The 24,429-nt window shown below is 52.7% G+C and overlaps 1 protein-coding gene across 7 annotated transcripts in view; it reads right to left on the bottom strand.

Moving 5' to 3' along the window:
* DLG3 (discs large MAGUK scaffold protein 3) overlaps nucleotides 1-12,462 on the bottom strand; it is a 53,296-nt gene extending 40,834 nt beyond the window's left edge. For 2 of the 7 annotated variants that reach the window (XM_054574268.1, XM_054574269.1), the window contains exons 1-10: nucleotides 12,106-12,462; nucleotides 9,116-9,175; nucleotides 8,808-8,858; nucleotides 8,259-8,383; nucleotides 7,875-8,044; nucleotides 7,440-7,576; nucleotides 6,970-7,114; nucleotides 6,197-6,356; nucleotides 4,448-4,604; nucleotides 3,928-4,030 (exon numbers count right to left, since the gene is read on the bottom strand). In XM_054574268.1, coding sequence (XP_054430243.1) covers nucleotides 3,928-4,030; nucleotides 4,448-4,604; nucleotides 6,197-6,356; nucleotides 6,970-7,114; nucleotides 7,440-7,576; nucleotides 7,875-8,044; nucleotides 8,259-8,383; nucleotides 8,808-8,858; nucleotides 9,116-9,175; nucleotides 12,106-12,462 — 1,465 coding nt within the window. Of the gene's footprint in view, nucleotides 1-2,976; nucleotides 3,110-3,927; nucleotides 4,031-4,447; nucleotides 4,605-5,495; nucleotides 5,630-6,196; nucleotides 6,357-6,969; nucleotides 7,115-7,439; nucleotides 7,577-7,874; nucleotides 8,045-8,258; nucleotides 8,384-8,807; nucleotides 8,859-9,115; nucleotides 9,176-12,105 lie in introns of those variants that run through there. The other 5 variants (XM_054574267.1, XM_054574270.1, XM_054574271.1 and 2 more) reach the window with 4 other exon arrangements.
* Between the last annotated feature and the right edge of the window lie 11,967 nt (nucleotides 12,463-24,429).

The raw sequence follows: 24,429 nt of genomic DNA, 5'->3' as shown, positions 1-24,429 counted from the left end.
TTACATTCCAGTTGAAAAGACTGGTTACAAAGGATCAGTTCCCAGTTTAACTACCTTAGTGACCAATTTCTGGCTCACCTCCTGATTTGGGGTTCGAGTTCTACTCTATAAACAAAAGGGCTTTCCCGAAAAACAGTAGCTCAGTTTATAAACAGAGGCTAATACAAAGTAACTAAAGGGGAAAATGTAGGATCTAGCTTGAACATGATGGCCATCCTTCCCTTGGTGAAGCAATTGCACAAGTCACAGAAAAATAGTTTTCATTTTAGAATAAATTGGATAAGAGCCTTTGCCAAGAGCCAGTTGTTTAATATTTCAATTTGAATTTTAAGCAGGATTATACATGCCCAAGAACATCATGCTATTTTTAGCTAATAGGTAAGATTGCTGTGTCCACAACAGTTTGGAGCAATCAGGGGTAAAACTATGAAACAGTCTCTCTCACTGCGGTACCTTTATCACTTAGCACTTCTACTTCTACTTTAATATTTTCCAAAGCTTCATCATAAAAATATTTGTACCATACGAGGCACAGTACAAAGTTCAAATAGACAGCCACAGTTTCTATCTTCATTATGGGTTTAATCCACATGAAGCAAACCAGGTTAGAGCATTCCCACCCAGCTGCCATCCAGCCCCTAAGTGACCAGGGGAGATATAACATTACCCATCCAATAATTGCACCCTCTCTACACACTGAAAGGAGAGGGGTAGTGAAAATGTTCTAAAATTGACTGTGACCATGGATGCACAACTCTGTGAATGCACTAAAAGCTACTTGAGTTGTACACCTAAATGGTAGGAGAGTTCTATCTCAATTAAGCTGTTTAAAAGGGGAGCAGAATTGTTTTTACTCGGTTCTAATTAGTCAAAGCTATTTTTCAAAGTGATCATACTAAAGAGCATCTAGCTAGAGACTGTACTGATTTGGCAATGGTACCTCAGTGGCCACCATGAAGACCACGGCACTCTTTCCCTGCAAATTTGTCCTCCTTTCCCTCACTCTCTTTCCCCAGTTCCTTCCCACTTGTTCCTCTGCTCTAACTAGATCTTAGGTCTCTCAGGTAGCCCCAAGCACAACTGGTTCCAACTGGTGGACCTCAGGATTAAACCGATTGCTGACCCTTGGCAACCTTCCCTTCATGACCTTAGGCAAGTCACGTCCTTGTTCTCCTGTCGCTCTTCCAGTTTGCACAATGAGGGGTTGGTCTACGTAATCCTTCCCAGCTCCCACATTCCATGTGAAAAAAATACAAAGAATGAACACTTACTTAGGCAGTAACATGCGGTGTCTGCCATTTTAGCCAACAGGCATATATTTGCATTATTCATTTTGTGAATGCCCACGTGATATAATCTTCCAAAGAATAGTATTAAACATCCTTATAAAATGATGGACATGGAGTCAATATTTAAAAAAACTATCACTTTATCAAAGAAAACACAGAGCCAGACACACAGTGCTTGATAGTCCCTCTGGACTTGTCTCCAAGGGTCCATTTTCAAACGAGATTTTTTTTAAAAAACCTTTGCACGTTGGGGCCCTGTTGGATTTACCAAAGCAAAGAAAGAAGTAAGATTGGGGTGGCAGAGCTTTAACAGCAGTGCTCCAACTACATGTTAAGAGAGAAAGGCTTTGTTTAGCAAGTGGTAGAGAGACCTAACGTAAGAGAGCACCTCAACATACAGGACACTCTCAAAAATAGTCTCAGAGAGCAATGAACACTGCAGGAATCCTTTTACCCTGGACAACTTGCAGCCTTGTATGGAAACCAGTCACATTCTCCCCACAAAACTCACCAAAACATGTAGTCACCAGTTTCCAACATCCTACCACCAGACAAATTCACAGCATTGTTTCCATGTGCCCAACATCAGAGAGCAAAACCGAAAGAAACACATCAATTTCTCCTACACACACACACACACACACACACACACACACACACACACACACAAATATGCGAGAGAAACCATTTTCTTTGCAGAAACTGCACTATCAAAGTTGTGGGCATGAAATGGATAAATACCAGTTGCATATAAATCATATGGTTAGCTCTACACTAAGAAGCCAACAGCAAAGGCAGAAATCATAAAAAACAATAACCCTAAGGTGTGTTTCTGGTCTTCAAGCTCAACACCAAACATGGAAAGAAATGACCCGGTGTCCATCTGCATCTCTCTGTCCCATTACCTCAAACCAGACAGTTCTCCTGTTAGTTACCCCCTACACTTCAGTCCGGATGAAGAAAGGTTAGTGCAGGAGGGGGACGGCCCCTCTCTTTCCCTTCAGACTCTAGGCTAGAGGTACTGAACCAGAGTGGGGGGAGGGCGGAAAGGACAAAGGTAGGCGCTTTAGATCCCTCACCGCTCCCAGCCTCTCCCTCTCTCGTCACGGAACCGGCGCACCTGCCCGCGAGAGGTCCCGTCCTCCACCAATAAACCGGCCCACGGGGCCTAGGTGTCCGAAGAGCCAGGGCTCTGCAGCCCTAAGGAACAAAGGGCGGGCTAACAAAAGAGGAGGGGGAGGCGAAAGAAGTCGGTGGAAACAAAAGCAGGGGTGCGGGACCCTGTTGAGGCCAAGGCCGTCCAGGGTGTTCCCGGAGGCAGCCAGGTTTGGTATATTCGTGAGTGTGGGGGAGGAGCGCTTTAGAAAATTCCTCTGAGCTTGGGGATTAGGGAGCTGCTGCGGGAGGGCCGAGGCCCTGGAGTGAGAAAGTGGACAGAGCCGGTGGGCTAGGAGAGGTGATGGCAAAGAGATGCCGCAGACAGTGACTAGGAACCGGAGGTGGGGGCGCTCCCTGGGCCCGGGAGGGACCCCCAGGAGGGTCTCCAGGCTGCGCCCGCAGGGACTAGAGAAGAGCGCAGAATGGGGGGGGGCGCAGTGTTGGGAAAGAGAATCTGAGAACAGAACCGTAGAGAGGCTCGGGCGGACGGGGAGGGGGTCTGACCCCCTCCCCGTCCGCCCCACCTCACCTGGCGCTGGGTCCGAGTCCAGGTCTAGTGCTGAGAAAGCGCCAGCTCCTCCGGCCGCCCCTCCGTCCCGCGCGGGAGACCACGGACACAAAGCGGGGCGCGCTGGAGGAGGGGGGAGGGAGACGGCAGGGAGGAGGAGGAGACGCCTGAGGCGCTCGAGGGGGGGGAAGGACGGGCGCCGCCTGGGTCAGGGGGCGGGGCGTGCGGTTGGAGGCCGCGCTTGGCCAGCCAATGGCCACCCCGCCGGCCGGCTGGCTGGGGCGCGCCAGCCCGCAGCTCACCTCGGCACCTGGGCCTCTGCTAGTCCCAGCCAATCAAATGCCTTTATTTGCATAACCGGCCCCGCCCACCCGCCCCAGCCAGGGGACTGCTCCCTGAGAACACAAAGAAGGCCCCTTGTAGGGGGAGGGGGATTCACTCCCGATTCCTCACCACGAGGGCTTGGCATCACCTTTTCGGCGCATTTGTTGGTCTTTCATGGTCACCCTGATATGGGGCTGGGTGAAGTGGAGGGTCATAGAGCTTTGGCCCAAGATGTCTTTTAAGAGGTCGGATATTGTCTCCCTGAGGTCCTTCTGACCAAGTTATCCTCCTGTTCCAGGGCACACAGTTTCTCGTCTTCGCCTCTGAGTCCTCCGCGCCCCTCTTCCAACCCCCTCCCCTTTTTTCCGCCGCCCCGTCTCTGGGCTTCTTCCCGTAGGCTGCTGCCCACTACTGGCCTTCTGCTACACTGCATCCCTGATCAGCAGGCTCTGAGCACAGCCTCGATAGATGCTTCCGACTTGCCTGCCCAAACCTACCCCTGTCCAGAAGGAAACCGAAAGAGCAAGAGGTTACTGCACTAAGCTAGAAGGGACCCGGTCAAGTGGCTTTGTTACCTACGACGGTAAAAAACCGACACTTAGCAGAAATCTATACTCAAATCATTTTGCCCCACCTTCCTTCTCCTACCTTCGGGTCTGTACTGGGCCACAATGGTGACTGACTGGCCGGCCCGTTTCAGAGCAGCTGCAGCCTGCTCATGAGTTGCATTCCTCAGGTTGACGCCATTCACCTGTTGAAAGAGGAGCTGTGAGCCACCTCAACAGCAAGAAAGGGAGTCCTCTGTCCTAGCAGTTAGGAGTAGATGGGTACCCCATCCCTAAGCCCACTCAGATGCCTTTCTCAACATCCAGTCCTTGTCCCCAAGGGGACACCTAAGGGATATGGCATCTCTAGCATCGTAATTATCTTTAAAGGGTCAAATGCCAACCAGGGTTAAGATCCAAGATACATTCATTTCCTCCTCAAGGACAAGTCTGGTCTTGGTCCCTGTCCCTCACTAAGGACATCCATAAAGAAGACATACGTTTTCCGCAGCTCTTAGCCCTTCCCCCCTCTCAAGAAGCATTCCTTGGAGAAGGCAGGGTCTCCCCTCCTCCCTTCAGACTGGCACAACTCTCATCCTCCCACCTCGCCTTTGTCTCCTCACCGATAAGATCCGGTCTCCCCTTCGCAGCTCCCCACTCAGGTCAGCTGGGCCTCCTGCCAGGATGAAGGAGACAAAAATGCCTTCTCCATCCTCTCCTCCCACGATGTTGAAGCCCAGGCCTGTGGAGCCTTTGTGCAGGATGATCTTGCGGGGCTCTCTGGTGGGAAAGCAGTAAAAGGGTCAGGCAGGACAAGGTAGATACTAACTGGTGTCCCTATGAGGGCCAGCCTGGAACAAGTCCCTCCCATATCACTGGAGAAGGACTTGGGTCTGTATGTATGACACCCTGTTCCTCCCTTTCTCTCCTGGAACCTGCTTGGCTGCTGTTTTCTGCCAGGTGCCAAGTTTCAGTTCCTCTTCCCTCCCTGATTCCCGAGGGCTTGGAGTGCGCTTCCCGGTGGATAGTCCCTCTCCTCTCTCAGATCCCCAAAGCCTTAGCCTGGGCCCTTGATGCCATAGCTCAGCGCCCACTCACTGCTCTTCTTCCTCCCCAGACTCTCCTATCCTACCAACTGGTGTGATGGAGCCTGGGCCACAAAAGGCAAATTAGTTAAGGGCAGTGGAATCACCCTGGGGTTGATTGTAGTCTCCATCCACAAAACGTTCATATTTACTTTCCCCATGCGCCTCTGCTGTCTCAAAATCCCTCCCCCACTCCACAACGACCCATCCTACCTTCCCCCAACAACAGATGTGGTCACCAGCTACTACTATGCACCCTTGCTAGGTGATGTGGGAGACAGAGATAAATAACTCTCAGGTCCCCAAAAGAGGTTTAGGAGCCTAACTGAAGAGAGGGAACAAACACAGGAGAACCAGGACTACAATTAACCATGCGTAAGAAATTCCTCAGGAAATGGTCACAGCGGCATTAGGTGAAGGCAACAGCCACTCAGGTATATCCATCCCCCGGGGCTCCCAGCACACTTTCCCTGCCCACCGCCTTCACTTTCAAGCATCTTTTCATCAGAGGAGCCTCTGGGTCTCAGCCTGAAACTTTCTCCCTGAGCCCCGGATGCTCTTGCCAGAAGCCCTCCTCTCCTCCTACCTGGCATCCCCTCCAGGTCGTAGGGAGCGGAGCGGCCAGGCCCACCTCTGCGAAGCCCTCCTCCAGGCCGAGGCCGAGGCCGAGCCGAAGCCCTGAGCCAAACCAGAGCCCGAGAACTTGCGTGCCCTCTCCATGGCTCCCGCGGCTCTCCCCCGTCTGCCTATCCTTCCGGCCCTACTGCAGCCAGCCCAGCAGCCTACCAAGCCCCACCCCACGGCAAACCTGTCCCCCGGAACCCCGGCAGGCCCGACCAGTTCCACCGCAGCCGCCGCCAGAGTGGGGCGGGGCCGGTCCCTACGAAGCCACCCGGCCCCGCCAACCTCCCCGCGTCCCGCCAACCCCACCGGCTGCACGGCTTTCCTCTGCAATTCGGAATGACTGCGGCAGAGGGGGCGGCAACTGCCTCAGGGCAGGAACCCCCGCAGCCTCCACCTCCTCGGCCCCCCAAACACTCCACCCCACCCTTTCTCGGCACTTTGGATTGGGGCCACACAGTTGGCACTCCCCCTGATGGTAGAACTTGTCCCTGCAGCCACTTCTATCCCTCCCTAGGGCCCCAGGGGCTGAGAGAGGGCCTCAGACCCCCAAAACGGGAGCGATGAGGACCTTGTCCTCTCCTTTGCCATACTACACTAGGCCTGTGGGCGGCCAGAGTCGGATTCCTCCTGGCCCCTCCCCAACGCAGGGGGCGGGGGTCTCACCTGGTGAAGTCCTCCTCGACCAGCATGTGCCTGGGGATAGGAGAGTAGCGGGCTGGGGGAACCTGAGGAGGAGCAGGGTAGCTGACCTTGCTCTCCACAGTCCCGAGATAACCCAGGCTGGAATTATGGCTTATGTGGTTGTCAGCCAAGGCAGTAAAAGCTGAAATCAAGAAAGGGAGAGAACATTTCAGACACCGCTCCACCTAAGTACCCTCCTCTCCTCCCCAAGGACCTTCCCACACAGCCCCCCTCAGATGCACCTCGGCACCAAGGGGTGCTGATTTCTCAGGCCTTCCCCCCTCCACCGAACCCCCCAGGGTTCCTCCTCCACAGCCCCTTTCTGAATCCCGGGCTCACTCCTGTGAGTCTTAGAAAGAGCTAAAGTCAAGGCAGTCTACAAAGAAAGGCATGACTGGAGGTGTGACTAATAATAATCCCTCACATCTCTGTAGCCTAATACAGTTTTCCAAGGGCTTGCTCGTCCCTGCTCTCATTTGATCCTTGCAGCAGGCCTATGAGGAAGGCAGCACATATAGCATTAGCTCCTTTTTGCCAAAGAGGAAACCAAAGACAGGTGAAAGGGACTTGTCCAAGGGCACCAGCTATAAGGGGACAGAGCTGGGGTCTGGAGTTAGTTCTCCTGAGCACTAGTCCTCTGCACTCTCTCTCTCTGTCTGTCTCTCTCTCTCTTTTAACAAGGGGCATGAACTTCTTCCCTTCTAGGAACCAGGGGCTAGGGCTTCAGCCCAGGGACAGGACACACAAGTACGTACTGCTGGCGTAGTCAGGGGGTGCATACATGTCGTTGAGGTGAAGGCTGCCTGGCTTGGCCACCTTCAGATAGACCATATCAGAGGTGTTCTTGAGCGAGGCCACAGCTTCCTCGTGCCTCACATCCTGCAGGTTGGTGTTGTTCACCTAGGAGAGGAGAGGCCTTCAGGCTAGCCCTTGGGAGAAGGCAGGGCCTCTCCGGCACTCCTGTGAGGGCCCCTTTCAGCGGAGTGCAATGGTGGCCTCAGAGAGACCCAAGCATACTGAAGCCTGAGATAGGGGTGGGGCAGGTAAGGGACTCCCAGCCATGGACAGAATTAGGGCCCTGGTATGTGGCACACCCAATTCCAAGGATGCTCTTAGAGCGCCCCACAATGCCTAGTCCCCAAGTGAGGTTCAGGTGGAGTGAGAGGCTACTGGAGCTCCCCCTCCCCACACTCCCGCCTGGGCATCCCCGTGAAAGCTGTCTCACCGCCAGCAGCCGGTCCCCGATCTGTAGGCGGCCATCCTTCTGAGCAGCACCCCCCTCGATGATCTTGGTGATGTAGATGCTGTTGTCTCCCGGGATATGCTGGTTGCCAATGCCCCCGGCAATGCTGAAACCCAGGCCTGGGCGGGAGCCAGCAGGCAGTGGGAGAGGACCACAGGAGAAGTTAGAGTGCTCAGTGAATCCCAAACCCGACCGCTGCTCCCAGCCAACACACTCACCCTAAGGGAGCGCCCCCCGCCCAGGGGTCCCAAACACTAGGCTGCCGTCCCCAGGCCAGCAAGGGTGAGACATGAGGCGGAGAGAGAAGGCTCCAAGTTGGAATGGGGAGTCAGGCAAGGAGTAAGGCTGTTCCCTTCCATTTCCTACAGGGCCCACCAGAGACCTCTGGCCAGAGCACAGGAACCCAGAGGGCCGCACCTTTGGGCCCTTTGAGCAGGTTGACCTCCATGATAGTCTCAGGTGGGGGCTGTCGCCTCCGCACCACCAACCGCACCACAGGGCCCGCCTCCTTCAGCGCCTCCACAGCCCGGCTGTGCACCACCTCCGACACGTCCACCTCATTCACCCGCAGCACACAGTCATTCACCCTGTGGGGGAAGCCCAAGAGGCATGACACGGCACCACCACCCCTCCATCCCCTCCCCTGCTTCTTCCTGCTCCCCTCCCCTGCCCACCCCTCCTCCTCCCTCTCCCCGCCCCTCCTCTCAGGTGGAACGGAAGGGTCATCCTGCAGGGCGGCCCTCCTCCGCTCCTCTCCATCCTGCCCCTGCCGCCCCCAGCCCTGCTTCCAGGCCACCTCACCCCAGCCTCCCATCCATGGCAGCTGCTCCACCAGGGATGATCTTGGTAATGAAGATGCCAGGGTCATCGGGGACATGGGGGTTGTCAATGCCGCCTGCGATGCTGAAGCCCAGGCCAGAATTGCCCTGCGGAAAGGAGTGCAGGGGCATAGTCTGCTCACTCAGAGGGCACAAAGGAGGACTCCTGGCCCCCCGCCTCCCCCTACCACCCAGAGCAGGCGCTCCAGGCCTGAGAAGGGGCCAGGGCAAACTAGGGAACATGCGTCAGAAATCTGGTAGCTTCGCACGCAGCCTGTGCTGATCATTTTGGCGTAGAGGCCTCAGCCAAGCCATCCCCTCCCCAATTCCCCAGGCTTCAGTGAGCAAGGTCAATTAATATTTGTTAGTCGGTTGCTTGATTGATGCAGCCATGCGGCCTCGGAGGGCCTCTGTGTCCCCATCCTCTTCATGCGGGTCCCCCTCTGAGTCTTAAAACTGAGGTTCAAGGCCCACCCCTCCCCCTGGCTCAATCCCTCCCCTCCCCCTTGTCCCGCCCCGCTGACGGACTCACCCGCTCAAGTACTATCTCCTCATACTTGAACAAGCCATCACTGCCGTTCACCTAGGGGGAGACACAGGCCGATCCCTCAGTGCCCCTGCCACCTCCCAGCCACCTGCCTCCTGGTCAGCCTGCTCCTCCCTTCCCCCCACAGACAAGGGAAGCCCAAATGGACCCCAGGACACCTATTGGCCACAGATGGGGACAGGCTAACCCTGAGGAAGCCACCCACCGCCCCTTTGCTTCCAGCCATATCAGGCTAAACCCAACTGCTCCTGGAGCCCAGGTCAGTGGTCTGGGACTGGGCCAGTCCATGGTGCACACAGCGAGAGGCTGGGCTCCCAGGCCTTGTGGTCCACTAGCAGGGGTGCAGGGCTGGCCTGAGGGGGGTGGCAGAAGCGGAAGGTGGCAGGTAAAGCACACCACACCGAGCACCCGTGCGGGTACCGGGACCTGGGCAGGGACCTGGGCCACAGCTCTCCACAGTGGGGATGGCAGACTCCCACTATGTAAGAGGGAGAAAGACAGCAGGTACCGTCTTGTCCAACCTCCCTCATGTAACACATGGTGACACTGAGTTCCATGGAGGACACGGGTTGTGCCTAAGGGTGTGCTGGGAGTTAGTGGCAGAGCAGGGGCTAGAACCTGGCTCTCTAGGTACTTTTTTGATTAAAGCAAGCTGCCAAGGCCACCGATGTTTTGGCCGCTCACCCTCTTCCCCAGCAGGGACAAAGGAAAGTTGCCTTTGGAGGACCTCATGAACCCTCGTCCTATGTCTCCTCCTGTGTCCCCAGGAGCCCAATTCTTCACACAAGCAGAAGGAGTCAAAGTCCTAATCCACTTTCTACCAAGGAGTGTTTAATCTTGAACCCTTTGTGCTTCCCAGCAGAAAGAGCCAGGGGAGAATCCCCAGGAGTCAGAAGCAGAATGGACAAGCTTCCCCATGAGGGAGAAGCTGATGACCATGGGCTGATTGGCAGCAGAATCCACGGCCTTCGACATGCAAGTAGCCACGAGAGGAAACGCAAGGGCAGGGGACGGAAACACAGGGTTGGTCTGAGCAGGCCGCAGAGGTGGCCTCCCAGACAGGACATACTTGTGGCCATTGTCGGGGGGGGGGGGTGGAATGTAATTCTGGACAGACAAGTAGCACCTACTTCCAGGCTCTCGCTCTCAGCATCCCCCCAAACGGAGGAGCCCTCTTGCCTTTCCCTGCAGGTAACCTGACACCCCTCCCCCACCTTTCTTTGGCTGTGTTGCCTCTTTCCTTACCCCTCTGAAGAGGGGAACTGGGAACCCAGGGTGGGGGCTCCTCCACACGCCCTGCTCTGCTTCCCCCTCCCCCCTCTGCCCCCCACACCCTTGGCTTTGAGAAGCACAGAGGAGGACTGGGGAGAGGGCTGGCTAGTCATGCCCCCACCTTTTCTGGGCCTGGCCTCGGCCCTAAGAGTTAGTGGGAGGACTCCAGCTGCAGCCCTGCTCTGCTCCCTGATCCCAGGAGGAACTGATGGCTCTTCAGAGTCCCCAGACCAACACAGCTGCCTCAAGTACCAGGCGACAGAAACACAGGGGAGAGGACACCCCTGCAGCTCTTGCATGCATCTGGGGTACTGTGTGTGCCCACATGTGATAAGCCACTGCTTCAAGCCCAGCTCCAGCGAGATCCAGATGCTCCAGCATCCACTGGTCCACCGCTCACTGCCCCCCTCAGGGACCCTGCACCCCGGCGCCAGGAGCCATCCAGCGATCACCCCCGGCAAAGGGATCTTGGCCAACTGGCCCAGCCTTGGAACTGTCACCCAGATCCCAGTTGAGCAGGGCAAGTGTGAGAGAGTGTTTGCAAGGGCAGGGCCCCAGGACGAGAGACAGGAGGACTCACTGGAGAAGGCAAGGGGCCAAGGCAAGGGACACAGGAAAGAGTAGGTGTGGACAGACAGAAGGCCAGAACCAAGGACTTCTCTCTCCAGGAAGTCCCCACCTTTACTTCTGAGTGAGAGCACATCCTATCCCCAGAGGAGGACAGAGGCGGCCAGAATGGTCACTGGCTTGGGGCAGTCGGCACCTGCTCTCGACAGCAAAACCTCCTCCTCTCTCCCTACCCTGGGGGCTGCAGAGCCAAATAGGCAGGCAGGCCCTCCGCCATGCGTGCCAGGGACCTGGCTCTGCCGGCCCAGCCTCCATTTTGCTGCTTCTCCCACAGATGCTCCTTCCATTTTCTAAGCTGGCAGTTTAGGCTGGGAGTGGAAGCCGGAGTTGTGCCCGGCACCCAGGGGTTCCCAAGCTGTGCCAAGTCAGGCCTGGGGGGCCAAGTTCTCCCACATCCGGGGGTCCCCAAGGGGACCTGCCCCACTGGGGCTGGCCCTTGCCCTGGGGCAGCCGCCCCTTGCCTGGGCCCAGGCACCATGCCTGTTCTGGAGCGAGGAAGCTCGCCTCAGTCCCCCCCAGCCCCCACCCCCAGCACACACACACTTCAGAGCTGCTTGGACAAAAGAGTCCGTCCTTCTCAGCAGCCTCTCAGCCTTGCTTGGGACGTGTCTCTTTCCTCCTCCCCCTCCCCTCCCTTGCCTGTCAAGCACCTCTCAGCAGGGACACCACACACACGCACAGGCACATGCGTGCACACTTGCAGCCACATGCTCACACACATATCCATGTAGCCACACACATTGGCAAACACGGCCATCCCTGCAGCCTCATCTCCAGAAACACCTCCACGTTCAGAGAGACATTCTCACACGTCCATGTGCACATTCACACACAAAGGGACTGGGACGGAGGGGGACTCATGGCATCGAGGGATGAAGCTCAGCGAGCCGGGCACATGGGCTCTACATAGATTCACAGGAGCTCCACTGCCTTCCTCCACACACCTCGACATGCACACACACACACACATGTCCCCCCTACGCAGAGCACCGTGCCCCCTCCTCCCCTCCTGTGGAGGCACACACCACACAGCCCCCGCAGAACCTCCCGCCCCCTGCCAGACACAGAGACACTGCTAAGCCCCGGCACTGAGACAAACCCGATCCCCCCACACAGGAAAATGTGCCCCTCCGCCATACCTTCACCCCTGACACACACAGCTCCTCCCAATCCCCTCCACCAAATGGAGACCCCCAAACAGACACACACGGAGAAGCACACATTTCCCACCGCCTCCCCAGCCCAGCTGCAATGCCAGGGCTTAGGGTCTGCTGGTTTGGAGCCCCAGGAATCCCTGCTGCACCCCAGGCCTCTAGGCCCCCACTTCCCAGCCACCCCCCGCCCCGGGTTGCCCTGCCGCCCCCCCCCACACACTGGTCCATACCTGTTCATACCAGTCCCGGTTGGTACAGGTGCACTCAGGCCACCAGCTGGGGCCGCTGCCGTTGAGTTTGGGGGTGCTCTTCCCCGGGACTGGTTTAGGGGGCACTGGCCCCACATCCCGGCCGGTGGGGATGAGCTTGGCCTTGGTGCGGGGGGTGGGGGTGGCCCCCGCCTGCGAAGGCAGGGTCTGCGAGCTGTAGCCCCCATAAGCCGTGCTGGCTCCGTTGCCCCCACCTGGCCCGTAGGGGTCGGGCACCTGCCAGTCCCCGTAGCCGGGAGGCTCGAGGCGCCGCAGGGCGGCCAGGCGGGTCACCTCGTAGCACTCGGGGCACTTACAGCAGTGCTGGTGCTTGTGCATGGCACTGCCCCCCGCGGCCCGGACCCCCCAGCCGACGCCGGTTTCCACGCCGCCGCCGCCGCCGCCACCGCCGACGGGCTCCCGGGCACACTCACACTGCTCGGACCAGGAAGGGGGGGGCACCCGTGGGGGCGCCCGGGCGGAGCGGGGCCTGGGGCCAGGCGGGCGTCCCGGGGCCTCTGCCCCCACGCTGCCCCGCACCCATGGCTCCCCCTCCAGCACTGGCGGCTCCGTGTCGCCCGTCGTGGCTCCTGGGCCTAGGCCCAGCGGCAAAGAAGAAGCGGGAGTCTGGGTAGAGGCTGGGTGCTGCGAGGACCGCTCCTGCACTGGTCCCCAGGATGGATCTGAGTGGAGTCGAGAGCATCTCTCCCTGGCTCCCTTCTCAGTTGATTCCAGCCAATCAGCGTGCAGAGTCAGGCAGCGGCAGCGGCAGCGGCAGGAATGTTAAACAGCGGCTCCTTAAAGGAACAGAGGCTTTGGCGCCCCCAGGCGCAGCCCCAGCTCCCCACATATCCCGGGTGCCGCCAACCCTAGGGCGGGAGCAGAGTACTTGGGCCACGGGTGAGCTCAGCCCCTGATCTCGTGTCCCAATATCCCCAATTTCAGCGCATCCTCCGCCCACTCCACCCCACCCCACTTCCAAGAGGGAGTTGCAGGAAGATGCTCAATGGGTCCCCGGGCTTGCTCACAGCTGGAGCCACCAGGAGTAAAGACTTGAGGCAGCAGAACGGACTGGAGGGACGCTGGGGATGTGCTCTCTCCTAACAGGGGATCAGGGCAGAGGGTAGCTTATGAGGCCACTCTCCTCTCAGTGCCTCCTCCTGGGGACTATTGTTCTCTCAACCTCTAGGCCCTGAAATGCCCGCAACCTCCCACTTGATCTGCTTCCGTTACCAGTCAGGGACTTAAGCCTAGGACAGGAGGGAAAAAAAGCTAAAAGTTCTTGTCCCTGGCCCACAGACTCCTGTCTCCTCCCCCCAACTTCCGCATAGTTATGATGGGGGAAAGCACTTCAGGGTGCCAAGAGGAAAGAGTCCAGGGCAGGAGGAACAGCGAGAAGAGATCTGAAGTCAGAGAAGCCATTCCTGGGGTCTGGAGGACTTGGGAATCTCCTTAGCCTCTCCTGGCTCTGCCTGCTGGGGGATGGAGGCAGGATGATGTGCCGGAAAGACTCTATCTTTTTCTGCTCTTGTTTTGTCATTAGCTACCAATTATCGAGTCTTTACAAAGTCTTAAGTGCTTCACATGCAAACAAAAACCCTACCAAGGTGCTACGATTATTATGTTAATTTGACCAAGTAGAAATTGAGGCCCAGAGGTGTTAATATAGCTAGGTACCACAGTTGGAAGGGACAGAATCAGGATGCAAGACCTGGCGATTTGCCTCTGGAGTCCATACTCTGAACCACTCTAGTACAGCAGGCCTATTCTAAGTTCTTCTGCAGAACTTGGATCTCACTTCAACAGATATTCACCGCACACCTGCTCTGTGCAAGACCTTGACCTAGGTCCTAGAGATACAGAAATTCATTCTTTTTAAAAATATATATTTTATTTGTTTATTTTTAATAAATAAACTTATTTAGAGGGGAAAGGAGGGAGAGAAACATGATGTGTGAGAGAATCAGTGTTTGGTTGCCTCTCTCACACCCCTAAATGGGGATGCGGCCCGCAACCCAGGCATGTGCTCTGACAGGGAATCGAACTGGCGATCTTTCAGTTTGCAGGCTGGCACTCAGTCCACTGAGCCACACCAGCCAGGGGAGAAATTTGTTCTTAATTCAGCAAATACTCGTTGAACATCTCCTATGTGCCAGACACAGTTCTGGGATTTGGGGATAAAGCAGAAAACAGACCAAAACACACACACACACACACACACACACACACACACACACACACACACAATCCCTGCCATTGGAGAGCTTACATTCTAGTGAGAGAACACAGACAAAAATTAGCACAATAAATAAATGAATTATATGCTATATATGATGATAAGTGCTGTGGAAAAAAAAGAGAAAAAGGACAACAGAGAAAGGGGAATTGGGAGTGCTAGAGAGACAGTGGGTTGGGACCATTTTTCTTCAAGGTTTTTACACGTTTTTAATATGAAAAATTTCAAATATACAGAAAAAGTGAAAGAATTTTACAGGGGACAAACACCCAATTGCTGCCTAGAGTCTTATTAACACTTTACCACATTTGCTTAATCACATATGTGTCCTCCACATATCCTCTCCAACTTTTTAAAAATGAAAATTTGCAAGCCTGCAGGCATGTTCAAAGAACAGTACAATGAGCACCTACGTATCTTCCTCATAGAGTCAACAACCGGTAGTATCTTGTGATATTTGCTCTATCAATCTAGCTACACTTTTTTCTGAACCTTTCAAATGTAAGTTACAGATTTCACTTCATTGCTCTAAATACTCCAGCAGGCATCTTGGAGGAATAAAGATCTTTTCCTACATAACCACAATGTTATTATGCAATCAAAGAAAATTAACAATATTTCATATCATTTAATATCACCTAATACCATCAGTTCTGTATTGAAATTTCCCCCAGCTTTCCTTTTATATTTTTTTAAAAATATTTTCTTTCTTTATTTTTATTAGAGAGAGGAAGGGAGAGAGAAGGAGAGAGAGAAACATTCAATGTGTGAGAGGAACATCAATTGGTTGCCTCTCCCCCAACTGGGGACCCAAATGGCAACTCAGGCACATGCCCTGACTGGGAATAGAACCAGCGGCCTTTCAGTTTGCAGGCCAGCACTCAGTCCACTGAGCCACATCAGCCAAGGCTGCCTTTTATACCTTTTAGCATCAAGAATCTAATCAAGGTTTTCACATTGCTTTTGTGTCTTTAGCTACTTTTAATATGGAACAGCCCCCATCTTTTAAAAAAAAACTTTTTAATTTTAAATAATTATAGATTTACAAGGAAGTTGCATAGATAGTACAGAGAGGGCCTGTGTCCCCTTCATCCAGCTTCCCTCAATGATTACATCTTACATAACTACAGTACAATATCAAAACCGGGAAATTGATGCTGATACAATGAGCGTCGGTCCTATGCCATTTTACCTCACGTGGAGATTCCTGTAACAATCACTGCAATTAAGATACAGGACTGTTTTGTCACCACAAAGATCTAGTAGTGTCATCATTTCATCAGGCTGAGGGAAGTGAAGAAACCTTACCTCCATCTAAGTCCCCTTCCCCTGTCTCATTAGAGTTGTTCTGCCTATATTGAACTCCACATCAGATGATGTTATACTCATTGCTTCAACCATCAGACATAAGTTAGACAACTCAATAGGAGAAAGTCTATGTACTTACATTTTTACTCATTCTATTATTTCTTCCTTCCTGATGTTCCTAGATTTCTTTGATCGTATCCTTTCTGTTTTGAGAACTGCCTTTAACCATTTTTTAGGGTGGGTCTGCTGGCAACATATTCTCTTATCTTTCCTTTGTCTGAGGATATCTTCACGCCCTTCTCATTTCTGAAGGATATATTCCCCGGACCTAGCATTCAGGATCGGCAGTTTTCTTTCAACGGTTGAGATATGTTGTGCCACATCCTTCTGACCTCCATGGCTTCTAGTGAGAAATCCACTGACGTTGAATTGTTTTTCCCCTGTATGTAAGGTGTTGTTTCTTTCTTGCTGCTTTAGAGAGTTTCTCTTTGTCTTGTTTTCAAATGTTTGATTGTAATGTGTCTTGGCATTGACTTCTTTGAGTTTATCCAGATTGGGATCTGTTCAGTTTCTTGAATCTGTAGGCTTATATCTTTTGCCAAATTTGGGAAATTTTCAGTCATTATTTCTTGAGAACTTTTTCTGCTTTCTCTTCTCCTGGGATTCTGATGACACAAATGTTACTGGGTCTTATAGCCCCCCATGTCTCTGAGACTCTGCTCATTTTTTTTTCTTTTAGCCTATTTTGCTGCTGTTGTTCAGAATGGGCAATTGCTAATGTTCTATTTTCAAGTTCACTGATTCTTTCCTCTTGTCCTCTTCCATCTTGCTGATGAGCCCGTCCAATGAAATTTTTAGTTTGGTTATTGTATTTTTCTGTTCTAAAATTTGTATTTGATTTTTCATTACATCTCCTGTTTCTTTGCTCGGACTTTCTATTTCTTTCTCATTTGTTTCAACCTTGTTTATAACTGCTCATTGAAGCATTTTTTTTAAAAAAAAAAATTTTGAAGCTTTTTTTTTTTTTTTTTTTTTTTGGCCACTTTAGAATCCTTGCCAGGTCATTTAAAGCTCTCTGTCATCTTGGTGTTGCCATCTGTCGGTTACCACTCATTCAAGTTGAGAGTCTCCTGGTTCCTGGTATGACAAGTGATTTTTTTTTTATTGCATTCTAGACCCTCCTGGATATTATGTTATGAGACTCTGCAACATTTTTTAATGTTTTTTAAAAAGATTTTATTTACTTTTAGAGAGAAGGGAAGGAGAAAGAGAGGGAAAGAAACATCAATGTGTGGTTGCCTCTTGCATGCCCCTTACTGGGGACCTGGCCCAGAACCCAGGCATGGACGCTGACTGGGAATCAAACCAGCAACCCTTTGGTTCACAGGCCAGTGCTCCATTCACTGAGCCACACCAGCCAGGGCTGTTTTTTAATAGGCTTTTTCTGACACTGTTGCCATCAATGGGAGGAGCCATTGTCTGGTTACCGCCAGGTAGTGGTAGAGTTCAAGATCCCCTCCCCTCCCCCGGCACCAATTGATAACCCATATGGGGGCTCCTCTTTCCTGCTGGGCAGGGGTGGGAGTCTCAGCTCTCGACTGACCCTCCCTGACTGGGAGAGGTTGAAGTGGTTCCTTTCTGATCTCCAGGGGGCTTCCACTGACCACGGTGGGGGTGGGTGTGAGGGTGGTAGAGGAGGGGGGTGGGGAGAGGAGGAGGGGTAGAGCAGGGGCAAAAGTGCGGCCGTTCCACGAGGCCTCCTCGGGCACTCTGACACCACCTGGTGGGGACGGAAGCTCAGGCTCCCTACTCGGCCTCCTCCGGCACCGTCCCCAGCCCCCCCACCCCCACTGCCAAGGGCATGAGGGAGCCTGATGAGAGTAAAAGTCTGAGTTTCTCCTTGGCCTTTGCTGGTGTGGGTGGGGCTGCAGTTTTTTTCTGCGATATTTGGTGGGAGTAGAATGGTTATTGTCTAAGAGTTTTTTGTCCCGCTGTGCTGCCCATTTCCTGGTCTTTTGGCCAGAGAGAGTAGGCTTTGCTGAGGCTTTTTTTTTTTTTTTTTTTTGGTCTGCGCCCACTGGCATTTCCAGGCCGCTCACTTCTCTGGCACCCAGTCTGGGATGCAGGAGGCAACAAGAAAACCCAGGGAACTCACTGAGTTCAGGTCACTGGAGTTCCTACTCAGTCTGCCCTTTTCTCCTTCTTTCAAAGTCTCCTGCTCTTTCCACATATCATGTCTAGGGGGTTAGCAGGAGGGACAGGGAGAAGTATGTCTACTCCAGCTGGATCCAGGACTAGAAGTCTCGTCTTTTTTCTTTTCATTAATGACATTGACTTTTTGTAGAGTACAAATCAGCCGTTGTGGAGAATATCTTACATTCTGGATTTCTCTGTCATTTCCCCACCCATGGTGTCATTTATCTTGTTCCTCTATACCCTGTATTTACTGTAAACTGGAAATTAGAGTAGAGGCAATCTTAAATAGGTTGATCAAAGTAGGGCTCACTGACAAGGTGACATTTGAGCAAAGACTTGAGGGAGGTGAGGAAGCGAGCCATGCTGAAGAGTAAACCTTGCCAGGGAACAGCTGATGCAAAGGGCCTGGTTAAGGAGTGCAAGGAGGACCACGTGGCTGGAACGGAGTGAGGGACGGGGGAGTACTAGGAGCTGAGATCGGAGGTTTAGTACAGGGCCAGACTGCGTGGGGCCTGCGGGTCATTGTGAGGAGTTTGGCTTTACTCTGAAAGGGCTGGGGAGCCATTGGAGGGTTTTGTGCAGAGAACTGAAAGGACATGACTTGGGTTTAGCAGGATTGCTCTGGCTTCTGTGTGAATAATAAACCATAGCAGACAAGGATAGAAACAGTGAGACCAGCCAGGAGACTGCTGCAGTGATCCGGATGACAGGCGATGGTGATTTGGACCATGATGGTAACACTGGGGGTAATGAGAAGTGGTTGAATTCTGGGTGTATTTTGCACATATGTGTGTGCACGTGTACATGCACAGACATGCATGTACACAGGTATAGGAGGTCTGTCCAGAAAAAGTCCAGCCATTGTTAATATAACGAGAATGGTTTGCATGACCATTTGCATTGATGTAACCTGGCAGCCAAGGAGAGTGGACTGGAAGGCACACACATGAACAATGATGACTTCGCTGTACTAGTCAGTGGGGGTGGTAGACGCTGTTGAGTGAACATGGGTACTGTGTGGATGTCACATTCAAAATGACTGGGCAAACAGAGCAATGAATCTGCATCAAGTTTTGTGTGAAGCTTGAACATTCCTCCGCGGAGACTATTCAGGTGACTCAGAAGGCTGCAGCTATGGGTAAGGGGTGATTGGCAGCTTCCTCACAATGCGCCCACTCATGCATTACGTCTCGTGCAGTTTTTTTGCAAAACATCAAATCACTCAGGTGACTCAGCCCCCTACAGCTCAGATTTGGCACCCTGTGGCTTCTGGCTTTTCCCCAAATTAAAATCACCTTTGAAAGGGAAGAGATTTCAGACCACCGAAGAGATTCAGGATAAAATGACGAGGCAGCTGATGGCGACTGGAAGAACGGTGTGAGGTCCCAAGGTGCCTACTTGGAAGGGGACTGAGGCATCATTGTCTTTTGTACAATGTTTCTTGTATCTTCTTCAATAAATGTCTCTATTTTTCATGTTACATGGCTGGATACCTTCTGGACAGACCTTGTATATATTTAATGTTCACCTGAGGATATGTTTTTTTAAATAACTGTGATTTATTCTTTTAAAAGATTTTATTTATTTATTTTTAGAGAGGGGAAGGGAGGGAGAAAGAAAGGGAGAGAAACATCAATGTGTTGCTGCATTTTGTGTGCCCCCTACCAGGGACTTGGCCTGCAACCCAGGCATGTGCCCTGTACTGGGAAGCGAACCAGCAACCCTTTTGTTCACAGGGCAGCACTCAATCCACTGAGCCACACCAGCCAGGGCATATGTTTTTTAAATTGATTTCAGAGAGAGAGAGAGAGAGAGAGAGAGAGAGAGAGAGAGAGATCAATGTGAAAGAGAAACATCAATCGGTTGCCTCCCATTTGTGCCCTGACCGGGGGTCAAATCTGCAACATTTTGGTGCACAGGACTATGCTCCAACCAACTGAACCACCGGGGCAGGGTAAATTCTGAATGTATTTTAAAGGGAGAGTCAACAGGATTTGCTGACAAATTGGACATGAGGTGTGGCTCCAACGTTTTTTGTCAGAGCAACTGGAAAGATGAAATTACCATTGACTGAGATGAGGACAAGTTTAGGAGGGGTCATTTTGGGAGAAAAGATCAGGTGTTCAGATTGTGATATGTTGGTTTTGAGATGTCTATTAGACATCCAAGTAAAGATGAATAGTAAACAGGCCCTGCTGCTGAGGTGCTCAAAGTTAGAGAAATGGAAATATGGAAGCCGATTATTACAATACCTGTGAAAAGTGCTATCTTAGAGGGGTATACAAAAAAGCAAATTATCAACTCGACTTGTGGGGGGAGGACATAAGAAAAGTTTTGCAAGAGAAGACATTGTAGTTTGATCCTAAAGGGTGAATAGGTGTTCATTAGGTAGAGGAAAGAGAGGGTGTCTTGTTTTCTATAGTCTTAGACCCTGGCGCGCAGTGGTTGCCCAGTTAGACCCAACCTAGTCACCAACCTAATCAGTTGTGTGATTTTGGATATTATTTTACTTCTCTGAGCTTCAGTTTCTTTCTATGGAAAGTGGAAATAATCATAGGGTTTTTGTAAGGATTAACTAAAACACTTAACACACCACCTGATGTACAGTGGGTTCGTGTTAATTATTATTGTTGGATGTACAAATGAGTGAATATCTTCCTCTGTGACAAAGTCTAGGCTAGACTGGTAACCTAGGAGCTTAAAGCCTTTTATATGCTCAGCAGTTTGTCAATATAGACTGCTAGACAAATTTTCTACTTACTAAAAATGGTTCAGGGAAAAAAAAGAACCTATATATAGCCTGGGCCCTCTGAACTGCTCTGATTGAGCAATAGGCATTGCTAAGCCTGGGGTAAATGGAGAGGGTCAAACTATACTCCCCACACCCCATTCCTATGGACTGTTTTTTTCTTTCTCATCTTTTCATTTTTAATGAATCTGAGTAAAATCCCTTGAGATTCACAGTGAGCTTCTCCCCACTCCCCAAGCTCTGAGACTCAGACTAGACTGAGTTGGCAACCCTGACATACCATGACACTTGAAAATCCTTCCCAACTGCTAAGCCTGAGGCCCCAGGAAAACAGGCGCCCCCTACAGGTCGAAAGAAGCCCCGCGCCCTGGCAGACGCTGTGGTTGCCAGGCAACCGGAAGGCCTGCTCAGACTGAGGCAATGGATGAGTACGGGAAGGGATGGGGAGGAGGAGGGAGACCATTTCTCATCCCATCTACCGTCTCTCCAGCGCCCTGAGTACATTAATAAAGTTGAGGCAGCACAGCCCACCGCTGTCTGAATACCTGGGCTTATTCTTCAAAGTAAAGCTTCATTGGGCGGCACCAGTCTTTGTAGGTGGAGAAACAATCACCTTTGCCCCAGAGCCATCTGGTTTCACCTGGGAGGCAGAGTCTGGGGGTGCTGAATGCAGAAGTTTCCAGTTTGCAAGGAGGGGGCACTGCTGTGGGTGTGCATCCTTGGTCTATGGGAATTCTAGCAAATTGGGTGTAGGCGGGAATAATTTGGGTGATTAGCCCAGTAAGGTATCAAGATTTCCCCACTATTCCCAATGTATAAATTAGGGAACTGCTACTTTAACTCATTAAAATAAAAAGGCCTCATAGGAACGCCAATATACAGGCTCTGGCACAAATAACGCCCCTTTGTATTACAAAATCATAAGTACATAATTCTGTAACATGACAATATCACACTCAAGCACACCATATGACATTTTAGGTGACATGTTCAAATTAAAACTAGAAATTACTACACCCATATCATTACCCTACCAACCACACTCAAGAAGGCCTTACTTCTGCCGGACGCTGTATAAAGGTCCCACTTTGGTGGAGACAAGTTTCTCACTAGCTTTCCTAAATGAGTGTTCTCTATGTAGTAGATCTTGAGGTCTGTTGGCCCCTATGAGTAGGGTCAGACCTTAATAAGAGACGAAAAAAGAAAAGGAAGAATGGGAGGGTGGTCAACAAAGAGTTAGGTAGGTTCCTACTGCTGTGTCTGGTTTGGGGCTAGCAAATTCCTGGCTCTGTGCCCTCCCTCTCTGTTCTGACCATGCTGCACACTCTATCCTCATGAGAGCCTTTGAAGAGCAGAAATCCACAGCTTTTTCTCCTAGTAACCTAGCACTCCGGCCCAGGAGTACGTGTAGGCAGGCCAAGGCCATGGCCACAATAATCCCTCCACTTGGGACTCGTTTCTTCACTCTCACCTAGTAAAACAAGAGCATCATTGCCGTAGAGCCCAAAACATGCAAGTTTAGTGGAGAGCTGTGCCCAGGAGTCTCATGGCGGGCTTTCCCTCAGGAGTTGCAAGGTAGAGATACCACACTAAAATACTGGCATCCAGAGAGCTACTGGTCCTCCAGCCACTGTCCCAGTCCATGACACCTGATGGCTAGGGGGGGCTCCTTGCTCCGTATGCCTCCAGGCTGAACTGGGTCCGGACTGTGCCTCATCTCTATTAATAGCCCCTTAGCCCAATCTGGTTGCCCCAAACCCAAATGCCAGAAGCTGAGTCAACAGCTAAAAATAGCTGAGAGCAACTGCACCTGAACCCCAATGAGCATCTCCCCCGGTCCCTCCGTCCTTAAGTTTTTGTCAGTTTCAGTCTCCAGTCCAGGGCCTCACAAGAGCTTAAGTGTGCTTTCCAGTCCTCCTGCGAAGAGACTAAGGATTTGCGGTGGCAGGCTCAGGGCTGAGTACCCAAGGCTGGGGGCTAGGGGCTAGGGGTTAGGGGTTGGGGCTGGGTCCTGCATCCTGTCGCGGGTCTGCGAGCTGGAGCAGGACTACAGCTGAGAGCCTGGGAGCTGGCGGTTAAGGAGGCGGGGGCCGGAGACTCTGGAGGTAATCAGGGTTAGGTCAGAAGGGGAAAGGAAGAGGCTGCAGGGGGGTGAGGCCGGGTGTCTGGGAGGCGACAGAAAAGTCGGGATGGGGAGAGGAGGTACATACTCAGGGGTGAGAGCTGGCACTACCTGACAGGCTGGGCGCCCCAGAGCTGAGGCCGTGAGTAGGCCTGACTGAGGGGAAAGATTGCGAACGGGCAAAACTAAGGACACACAGTCCAGAAAGGTAGTGTGTGAAGGAGACCTGCCGGGTAGCAGGAGGCGTGGACCCCGAGAGGACCCGACCCGCAACAACCCCGGCGCGCTTCCGGAGCGCCTCCGCCAGCCGGCGCGCCGCGCGCCGCGCCCCGCCCACCGCGCCAGCTGCAGGCCAGGTATGTTGGCGCCGACAACTACATGTGTGTGCATGTGCGCGGGTGCATGTACATGTGTGTGCAGGGGTGGTGGAGCGGTGAGGGGGGAAGGGGCGGGGTCCCCGAGGAGAGGGGCGGCAACACAAATTCAAACTCGCCTCCGTCAATCTCAATCAAGAGACCGGAAGTGGCCGGGGCATCCTGGGCATTGTAGTTCCCGGGGCTTTCCTGCGACCGAGTAGGGGCTTGTTGCCAGGTGCTACGGCTGCCCCAGGTCCCAGTCTGGCGAGAGAGGAGGAATAGGGAACTGAACCTCCTGAACTCGCGAGAGCCTTAATTCGACTTGCCTTCGTGTGCAGACACCAACTTGGGCGAATGTTGTGCAGTGCAGTCCCCCACTGCACAAAAATTGTGAAGAGTCAGCTATGGATACCCCTCCTGTTCCCCTTTTCGCCTTCGCCCCACCCCCTTCTACCAGACTCCTTATCCTAGGCCAGCTCCACGCTAGTCACCTGAGCTGTTTAGCCCAGGTACTCACGAGCAGCAAACGCACTGGGAAACTTGCTCCTCGAGAGAAAGCCAGGTCGGGGAACCAGACCCTGCGCGCAGCCTAGAGAAGCGAAAACTTGTGGAAACTGGACCATGCCGTCAGGGTCCGAAGTCAAGAACACAGATTCCCAAGCTGGCAGGGGAAACAGGTGTCTTTCAGCAAACACATCACGGTGGTGACCGACGCGGTCCTCCTCTTGGAGCAGGTGACCACAAGGTGGAGCTACAAAGCAACTCTGCACAGCGCGCCATGGGGCACCCGGACCGCCTCCCGTGGCGATGGCTCTCCTGCTTCCCTCTTGCAGCCCTTCATTGCCTCAAGTGGCCCTACTCCCACCTCCAACCTATATATTTCCCTATGACGACACCTCATTGTCACGTCACATACAGCCCCAGGTGGAGGGTGCATCCTCCACCCAGCCCCAGCGCTGAAAAGATGAGACAACGACCAAATGGAAATAAAATTTATTTAGAGATGGGATTAACAGGGAAGAAACAGGAACCAACATGTCTTAAACAAAAAGGCTGTGCGCAGCAAAAAGGCTCCTGTAGACATAACTACATGGCTAGATGGGCCCCTTAGCCTCCAGCCGCTAGGTAGGAAAGCAGCTACATTGCAGGTGTGGAGGGAGACGGTGAATAGAGTGGGATTGGTGTCTTTATCATCTCACAGGTCTCCAGGAAGGCCGTTCTCTCATATCCTTGAGTCACTGTTCCAAGCTGTCCCGTCCCTGACACACCCTGTGCGTTCTCCACTAGAACACGTACACACAAGTCTGAAACGATGTTGGCAATCTCCTCTGTTCTAGAA

This window comes from Pteronotus mesoamericanus, unplaced genomic scaffold, assembly GCF_021234165.1.
Source record: "Pteronotus mesoamericanus isolate MK-2021 breed Mesoamerican mustached bat unplaced genomic scaffold, CSHL_Meso_final contig_256, whole genome shotgun sequence".
NCBI classification, from domain to species: domain Eukaryota; kingdom Metazoa; phylum Chordata; class Mammalia; order Chiroptera; family Mormoopidae; genus Pteronotus; species Pteronotus mesoamericanus.
Note: the sequence above shows the minus strand (reverse complement) of the source record. Positions and strands in the feature narration are given on the sequence as shown.